The 10,076-nt window shown below is 39.2% G+C and overlaps 1 protein-coding gene across 3 annotated transcripts in view; it reads left to right on the top strand.

Moving 5' to 3' along the window:
• Nucleotides 1-9,458, top strand: part of LOC131960859 (uncharacterized) — a 31,615-nt gene extending 22,157 nt beyond the window's left edge. For 2 of the 3 annotated variants that reach the window (XM_059326131.1, XM_059326130.1), the window contains 6 exons: nt 865-1,055; nt 1,172-1,323; nt 1,419-1,676; nt 7,164-7,317; nt 8,871-9,003; nt 9,310-9,458. In XM_059326131.1, coding sequence (XP_059182114.1) covers nt 865-1,055; nt 1,172-1,323; nt 1,419-1,676; nt 7,164-7,317; nt 8,871-9,003; nt 9,310-9,434 — 1,013 coding nt within the window. In that variant the 3' untranslated portion in view covers nt 9,435-9,458. Of the gene's footprint in view, nt 1-864; nt 1,056-1,171; nt 1,324-1,418; nt 1,677-7,163; nt 7,318-8,870; nt 9,004-9,309 lie in introns of those variants that run through there. The other variant, XM_059326132.1, reaches the window with a different exon arrangement.
• Nucleotides 9,459-10,076: the final 618 nt, after the last annotated feature.

Consider the following 10,076-nt stretch of genomic DNA (forward strand, 5'->3'; position numbering starts at 1 on the left):
CAAAGTGTACAAGACTGATGCATTTAACTTAAATGTACACATTTTTCCCAGGGGGCATGCCCCCAGACCCAGTTCGGGTCCCTCTCCATAGTCTCATAAATTCCTGTGGGACACACTGTTAAATGATATGAGATGGGGCACCACTCTGTGAAACAGATAATAGACAGACAATTCAATTAAATGTGCGTCCGTCCCCTGAGTTGGATCAGAAAAGCCACATTGCTTTAGCCAAGAGTCATAAAACTATAAACAACAATGGCGGAGTGGGGGAAGGTCTTTGTTCTGGCTTTAGAGAACAAAAGACCATGTGCCAACTTTACATTGGGTTTCTACACAGATACACCATTGGAGAGTTGGTTCTTTGTCGAGTGTAGTCTGGTTCTGGGTTTGGTTGCAGACTGGTCGTTGCTGTCTTCTGAGGTAAGCTGCTCGCTGCAAACCCACTCATCGCATTTAAAGCAGTTGAGAAACCTGTTGTGGTCTCTGACTGCTGTTGTAGTAAACATTGATCAAAATCTTGTTGCACTGTGTCCTCTGTTTGAAAACAAAGGGATCCAGAATGCTCTTGTCTTTTACGTTCAAACCAGTCCAGAATGTACAAATAAGCAATGTCCATCTGTGGCATACCTGTGGAACCCTCCGTCACCTGAATCATTAGACTGTGGAGATTCCTATCACCATTTTCCCATTCACAACAGTCCAATTAGTTTTTTAGGATGCCAAAAAGTGCATTTGTCTTTGTCCGAAGATGTCTGTGAAAGCGCTCTACTAATTCCCTTTAAAAGCAGATTTTGCTCTCTCAAAGCCAGCATCTAGTGGGCACTAGAGGAACTGTGTGATTCTTTGTCTCTTGTTTTGAAACAGAAAAAGGCCTTTTCAGCCAGTGTCTGGATAAACTGGTGACTGGTGGAATAGCAAAACCCTACTTGATTTCTCACATCGGGGGAAAGGTTGATGTGAGGCTAAATGATGGGCAGTGCACTGTGGATGAGACAGAGATGTTCTACTACTTCCAAACATCACGTAAAGCCTCTGAATGTGGAACTGAGAGGCAGGTGAGTGAGCCTGGTTATAAAAAGACATTTCATTACTAAGAGACAGGTTCTGAGCAGGGAGAAGCAGGGCACCACTAACAATGAATATAAAGTGTGTGTGCTGTGTGTGTGTCTAGGTGAACAAAACCCACATCGTATTCCAAAACACTCTGACTGTGACCTTGACCAGAGAACAAACCATCAGCCGAAGGGATCTAAAAGTTGTTTGGAAATGTGTCTACCCACGCCATTATATTCGCAACGCTCAAGTCAGTGTGGATACGGAGTGGTGAGAATAACATCACCATGGTTTAACTTTCTTTTTTAATTCAGGCAAAAAGACAAACAATGAAGGACATTAACATTGCTTTTCTTCTGTTGTAGGCTCTCCTCTGTCTCCCTGATAGAGTTCAACTCCTCACTGCAGCTCGGCCTGACCATGACCATGTACACAGATGAGTCCTACACCTACAGCTACAGGGACGCCATCGCCATGGGGCCGGAGGACACCTTATTCTTCCAGGTGGCTCTGCAGACCAACAACTCATTTGCTTCAGACATGCTCCTGCAGGTGGACTCATGCTGGGCCACTGAGCGCACCGACCCACAGGACACTGTCCAGGGTGTTCTTCTGCAGGATAGGTAGGTGAAAATGTAACTGACCTGTCTGTACAAGGTGTAGACAGATTTCCAGATAAAGTAGCATGTTGGCAGTAGTAAGCAGTTGTTGCTTCATCAGACTCAACTTTTTGTTTTAAAACTCAGTTTTGATAGACATCTTTTGAATGCATCAGCTAAATCTTAGCTTTACCTCCGTCTGTCATTTGTTAGAAAAATTGCATGAGGAAACCTTGAAAATTGATAATCTGTCACCAACAGAAAAAACCTCACCATTTTTCTGCGCAGTTCGTTGATGAGGAAATGAAGAGCTGGAGACGTCCAAGTTTCTCAGTTTAACATAGTTTTATTACAATACGTCAAAAAATGTGCACTTTATAGAGATCTCCGGGTTCAAAAACTCATGTCCCTGAATACAAACAGACGTGTTTCAGTTCGTGAAGTCTGAACCACGACTCTCTCCCTCAACCCATTAAAATACTAACATTTGTTTACAAAACATGCTGGTCGATTTCCTCCAGGAAGTTCCGCCCTCTTGATCGCTGATTCGCCAGTTTTAATTAATACAACGGCACGTCAATGCCACCTGGTTGCTTGCTGCCCCGGACAAGGCCATCCTGACCTGGCCTCTTCTCCAGAACATTCAACAAAAAACCTACTGCCTTGTTTTGTCTTACAAAGATAGTGTGTGTTACAGGGCCAAAGGATTTTTACTGTCTCACATAGATTCTAAAAGTCTAAAAAATATGAAACAGACAATGAAATGTATGTAGTCAAAGTTTCTAAACCAAAATGAACGCACAAACATAATCATTGTATCAAAATCATATTGTCTGACTTAATATAAATGCATAGAGAGAGATATTACACTCAAGGTTTGACCTTTGATAGTGACCTGCGTCACTCACAGAGAACAGAGACAGAGAACAGAGACAGACACAGAGACAGACACAGGGACAGACACAGGGACAGACACCAGGAAGTCAAACAACAGAGAAGCAGAAATAAAGCATAAAATCATTTACAAATATAGAAAATAATCAATTATTTTAACAATTCCCTCTTTTGGCCTAACATTCATTAGGCCAACTCAAACAAAATTATGAATAGTAGCAATATCAGTGAGCAGCAAAGCATGCATTTCAGAGTGAATAAATGTCATTTGATATGGGGAAAAAAATTTACCGTCGATGACCATGGAGATGAGGCAGACACAGACAGAACAGATATGAGAAATACACACAACACACAACACCACTATGCTTGTCTGATCAATGTCAATTTCTGTACATAATATAGTAATAATATAATAATAATAATATTACCACCGTCCACTCTCCCCCTCGGCTCCAGGTGACACAGAACAGAGAGCACTATAAGGAGAGATAGCAGAGCAAAACAGAACAACACAGCCGTATCCAAAGCAATCTTTCTGTACCCATTTATCCAAAAAATTTTTGCAGTATATCATGTCAAACACAATTGATTATATGAATATGATTTTTCCATGAATGTATGATTCTCACAGCTGTTTTCAACCTGATATTGACTTGCCCAAACGTGGTTCTGTCCACTTCCTTTTGATGACCTTCAGCCACACACACTCTCGGAGGGTCTTGCACCCTGCCAGAGCTTTCTCTGTCTGGAGCTGTCATGTCTCCTAGACCTGTGTGGACAGGAGACTTCCAGTGCAGTTAATGTACAGCAAAAGGACACATGGCAACCGTGGTAAATCCAGGGGCCCCCCCTTTCACCCACAGTGGCTGGCCCTTTAAAACATTTACTGTAGACTAGTGAAGCACACTCAGTGGAAATGAAACCAAAATAAAACACAAAGTATCTCAGTACACTGATAAGTGAATCAGTATCGGAGAATAAATTGCAAGAAATGTTGGGCAAGAATATAAATTCAGGCAGATTGTGAGTCAAACATCCACAAAAAAAAAAATGCTTTTAGCCTTTTCAAAAATCTATTATAATATAACTTTGACCAATGGGGTAAAAATAGACTGCATTTAAAACGGCTGCAATTTGCTATATAAATATATATTTGCAATATAATGAATGGGCTACATTTAAACATGCTGACGGGACTTCTGATAAATCCACCCTCTTTTATTTTTTTTATTTTTTTTTTAACTGGCCTTCAAGACGAGTTTCACTCTGTCTTTTATAATTTTGTCACCAACGTCAAGGCCAAAATGTTGTGCTATTTTTAACAGCTGCTCTTTTGTGCAGAAAGCCAACAAGCTCCACTAAAAGGAGAAATAAAAAATAAAGAACAAAATAAAAAATAAAAAATAACTCAACACTTGTCATACTTGGGTGTGTGCAAAAAATCAATACACAACCAGCCAAACACTATGGCCTAGACAGTAAACAATGTTCCCCTCTAGCTGACTACCTGACCATTACTATCTAGCTAATCTCAACCCTAGTCTTCATGTGGTGACCAGCGGCGGGTATTTAAGCACTGAAACTCATGGCGAGGTGAAGCAACCAGAACTGGCCACCCCCCCTTGACCATGATCTGCCCCCGAGACGAAATGCTCTAACCAGAGCCACCACAGCACTAGTAAAACAAAAAATAAGACGAAACCCAAAGGGGTAACGCCACTTGGCCTCACAGGGGAACATTTGTTTACATTACAGTAACATTCTGCACACCAGTCAATTACGATTATACTACTCTTCCACACAGAGCAGGAAAAAACTCCTCCACCCAAAGCACAACTCATAAAGGAAAACAATCAGTCAAAACATAAACCAAAGATAAAAGTCAGAATAGGTGAGTGAGTGTAACTGTTAATTTGAAAAGAAAATGTGTCTCCAAAAACAAAACAATCAGGCCTGAAGGAGAGAACACCAGGCGACCTTGGAGCCTCTGTCTCTCTGCCTGCCTCTCTTTTTCTTTCCACACTGAAAAATAACTCAAAAGATTTACTCAAAAAATGTAGGGACACTTTATATATCTGTACATTGTAAAAAACAAAAAACAATAGCTACTCAATAAAAATGAGGCAACAGATTGCACGCAATATTATGAATTAAATCTAACTATGTTACAAGTTGAGTTAATAACAACTTAAAAGGAAGTGCCTGTCAATTAGAAACAGACAAAATTCTCTTGATTTAGAATTACATACACATAAAGATTATATTTAATATGATCAAAATAAGTAGAATACAAAAACAACTGCCTCAAAATCAAGGACACATTTATATTGAATACATTTATCAAATATATTATTATACAAGTCATATACAAGTCAAATAATCACCTTTGACTTTGTAAAAATCAAATACAATAAAAACTGAGCAGGTAAAATTTTAACCAAAATGGAAGCTGGCAAAGCTGTTTTACTGGACATAAATATTTCATTAGACTGTGCAGGTGTCCCAATTATTTTGTACTAATTACAGATCTGGAATAGTTCTTTTCAAATATGTAGTGAAAAAACGTATAACCCTCTGAAACAGAGTTTCAACATTCATTACAGAAATCACACACTCAGATACTAAAGAATGTTTCACTCACACAGACATGCTCAAAACAACTTCTGGGGGAAGGTCAAGACAGAAACAGTCTCTTTAACTTTAAGCAGTGGCGTAAGGATTATTCATACCCTTATTTAAATGGAAAAACAACCAAACAAACAAACAAAAACAAAAAACAGAATGTACAAGTACTGCATTAAAATTTGTACTAACAGTAAATTTAAGATGTATCTCCAGCAAAAGGAATTTAAAGTAAGACTTGGTATATTTTTAAAAGAAAAATATCCAAATTTTGAGTACAAACAGGGTAGTGACTGGCCTTGACCAGTGTGTGGATACTTCCACCTATATTTTTGTATGTATAACACATAGTAATGTAGTATTTAAACTTATTATCACCATTATTAACCTACACCACTTGTTACCACCCCCCCCACACACACACAAGCACACACCCACGCAGCACCCACTTTTCATCTTACACACCTATTTTCATCCCTATATTGTGTGAAGACATGCTCTTTAAATTTGACTATGAAGTGTTTAATTCTTCCGACATCCCATTCCAAATTTTTACTCCACTGAATGAAATGCAGAACCTTTTTCTATGATATATACAGTATGTTCAGATAAATTACTTTGCCACACATGCTGAGTCACAGATTGTATTGGACGCATTTGCCCCGTGTTATGAACCAGACTGAGAAGCTTCTACAACATTTATAAGAATTGTTGCGCTCAATCCCTGGGAGTTTACCTCAGTTCGCACACAGTTTTAAATACAATCTTGACAGAGTCATCAATAGTTTAAAACAAACCTCCCACAATACCCACAGACAATTCTCAGAGTAGACACACCAGACGTGATCTTTAAATTCACTCTATGAGAACAGACCCAGCCCACACATTTCAACCCTTCATTAATTACTCTGATTGATTATTATATAAACACACATGTTATGAAAACTTCTTGATTAGAACAGTCTTTATTAAAACATCTTGATTAGAACAATATTGATTGGAGAAATACAGTGAGACACTTTGCCTCCTGATTTTTGGCCGGATTTTCTAAAAAGAAAATCCCCCTTTAAAATCAACACAGAGAACCGTATTCTCTGTCTTCAGGCTGGATTAAAATCACGTAATCCACCTTTTCTGCAATTTATACAGCGGACTCCAACGCGGATCCCTGTTTTAGGCAAGACTCTCCGGTCTTCCTTTACAACAATAGGCCTTACAGCGGGACCGTTATCCCCTGTCTTCGAGCTGGACAATTCTTTCTTCTATTTTTATTTTATTTTATTTTAATTTTTTAATTAAAATAAAAAAATGTATTTGTTTTTATTTTTTTTATAAGACAATAAATCTTCTTGACGTATTGTATTTCTAACTATGACATCTGTTTTCTATTGACAACAACTCAATTTTGGAATTAGGCCAATTTGCACAGATTTTATTAAAAAGGTTTGTGCTCACCTTCCTTTTGATTAGGGTACCCTGCTGTTGTCAACAAAGTCTGGATGTCAGTTGTATCAGCAATAATTCAGGCTGTTATCTATTTCCAAAGAGAAATACAGGTTAAATTTCAGATCAAGCATATAAAAAAAATTAATTTTAATACTCACGTCCTCCAGCTTCCACTCCCCATCACGTCAGGGTCACCATTTGTTAGAAAAATTGCATGAGGTTTTTTCTGTTGGTGACAGATTATCAATTTTCAAGGTTTCCTCATGCAATTTTTCTAACACATTGTTAGTCCCTAAGAGTCTTCAAAGCCTGTATTTCATGTTTTTCTTCTGATTGCAGCTCTCTGCCCAGATTCTTTTAGTGAGGCCTTAATGGTGAGCAGGGAATGATGTCCCATCTTAAAAACGTGTGCTTGTATGACATGTAGGAAGTGGCAAAGTTTATGATGTAGCTCTGAGCCTTCATCTCAAACTTTATCCTACCTCACATTTTTGCTTTAATTGACTTTGGTGATAGTGATACCAAATGTGACCCTCCTGTCCCCAGCTGTGCTGTTGACAACACCTTCCACTGGCTCTCTGCTAACGGCCTGGCTCAGAGAAGCAGATTTTCCATTCAGATGTTCACCATGCCCAAAAGGCTGCCCCTCTACATTCACTGCCTGGCAAACATATGTGGACATAAAGACAACTGCACAAAGGTAACCTGAAGGGCCATTTTCAAGGTTGAGATAGAGCTTTTAATGTTCATAATGAATAACCTGTTTACATATTTAGGCTATGCCATCTGCTGGTCATTGCATTAGTGTGTAATACTGTGGACCTTCCTCTGCCTTTAAAGTTGTTTAGTAAGTCCCTGGCCTATCATCAAGGACTCTTTAGAGCTTGCCGGTTGCTGGTCATGGAATATATGACTGACTCCAGAGGTGTACTGGTGTGTGTACGCAGTAATGAAGGGACAGCGAATCTTCGTGAAGCATTTGCTTTTTGTTTTTTGACCCACTAGATGGCTTCCTTGGCTTTAAAAAAAAATGGCATGTTAATTGAGTGTGTTTTCAGCCCTTTGTTAAACAAAGAGCGCCATCTCTTGGGCTCCGTAAATAAAGCAAATTTGCTTTGTTGTCCCTTCACTAGTATGCAGATATAGGGTGTATTTTTTATTTTTTAAATTTCTATATATTTTTTTATAAATAGCATCCTGCGTAGCCACTTCATTGGCAGCCATTTTCAAAACTCACAGGAGACCATTATACGCAAAGGCCAATCTACTACTACATACTCCAGTCCAGTAGATGGTGCTAATGCACCTTTAAACTGGTTTGTCAACTGCCAAAAACTCCAAAGAAGAAGATTGTGCACAAAGCAGTACGAGTGCACAAGGCAAGCAGAGTACACACAAGCATCCTAGGAAAATTTACCATAAGGACTCTGTCCTTGGTAGAATTCTGAGGATACCTGACATCAGAACAGACCTTTAGGGGTTGTCGATGATGTAGTATCATCGGCTGTTTCAGAATCCTTCCTTGACTTACCCTAAATAACTCAGTAACACAGTACTAGGTCTGCAGGGCCTGGAGGGATAAACTCGGGGAAACAAATGTCTGTCTACATTCAAAGCAGGTCTTCACCGGCTGTGTTTCACAGTCTTTTCTCTGACCTGTGTGAGTTTGGCTATCTACACAGGTCATGAAGCGCCTAGTGTCATTCATACTTTACACACTTAAACATGTTGGACTGTGTGTTGGGCTCTGAGTGCTACAAAAGGATGGACAGCTGCTGCTGCTGCTCATGGTACATCACCTGTGAAGACACCAACCTTTTTTTCATTGTGAGACAGATGCATTAGTACACGCAAGCTGATTTGGCACACATAAAGACAAATATGAAGCAACAATTCAGAGGCAAGGGAGAAACGAGACTTTTGACACAGGCAGCCACAGCGCAGAGGTGGTTTGTATTGATTAGTGGAGGAGCTATGCAGATCCTTTTATTAAGGAAAATGGCAATACTGCATTAAAAATATCTCTTCAGTATGAAAAGTACATATTATTAGCAACATTTTAAGAAATGTATGGCATTTTTGAGAAATTGTGTTCATGAGAATGGGACGGATGTCTGTGTGAAGGAAAACTTAATGTCCATGGCCAGTTTTTCTTGCCAGTGCAGAGGCATAGAAACTGATGTAGTTCATGTGAAATAAAGCTGTCAAATAAATTGTGATCAAAATCACAAACTGAGCCTAATTTTGTTTTAGAATTGCACCAGCCAGCAGCGCGCCAAGAGATCAGTGACCCGGATGAATAGAGGGAGGAAACGAGCTGCTGTTGTGTCTGCTGGACCTCTGGTGGTCAACAAGAGGGTGCTGCCAGGTGTTGAACCATCTTACTGTGAGTTTATGTCAAGGAAGCTGAGCACATGCTCAGTTAGAATACTTATACACACTGCTACATGATCCATGCATTGGTCAGGTTTAAAATGGACTACATGACCAGTCATTGCATCAAATACTGCTATTTTTGGTTTTCAAGTGTATGATGGCATATCTTGATTCAATCTTTAAATAGTTTTTGTATCAATTTGAAAAGTTCAGTTTTATACAGTTTTGTTTAAACCTTTGTAGTTATCATTAATGCGAGCCTAACTTACAGTTAGGGGTTTATTTTTGCACCCTGAAAACTTACATCTCTTTGCAGGGGCAGAGCATGTGACAATGATCTCCATCGTGGCCGGATCAATCGGGTTTTTGGCACTAACTGTACTCTCCATGAGTGCAACCAAAGCAATCCTGACTTATTATGAGCAACTACGGCTGCAATAAAGTGTTTAGTACACCTTCCATCTATGAGTGTGTTATGTTAATTATGGAGACAGTTCACTGTAATAATACAGGACAATATTTTGTAAAAAATGGAGTATGGAATGGAGAAGGTCAAACTTCTTATCTTACCACTGTTTGTTTCCATTTTGAAATAATTAAAGTTAGAGCAGTACAGTAAATGCAATGATCAATTTGTTTGAGCCAATGTTTATTATTAGGATTACTCTTTTATGAAACTAGAATCTTCAATTATCATGGTAGTAAAGATGAATTACTTTTGGATCAAAAAGGAGGAAACATCCTTAATCTCCTTGGCAGCATGTAGTGGGCTTTGAAACTCTTTCATACTGAAAGATGGCTCCCAAGAGTAGAAAAGCACCTATGCAAACTCACCTCCACGTGTATCAAATTGTGCTTACGCCAGGTTCTGCGCACCTTTCCTTGATACATCCCAATCAGCGTGGAACTGAGCACACATGCACGAGCCATCGACCACTCCCCATCTCCTCCCGAAAATGAATACACTGATGACATGCAAATGATTATAAATCACCGGCATGCCCCCTGATTATCGACAAAACAATGGCAAATCAATTTACTGGCAAACTTCATTACTTAAAGAGAATTATGTCTGGTCTTAAT

Source organism: Centropristis striata, chromosome 22 (genome assembly GCF_030273125.1).
Source record: "Centropristis striata isolate RG_2023a ecotype Rhode Island chromosome 22, C.striata_1.0, whole genome shotgun sequence".
Lineage (NCBI taxonomy): Eukaryota > Metazoa > Chordata > Actinopteri > Perciformes > Serranidae > Centropristis > Centropristis striata.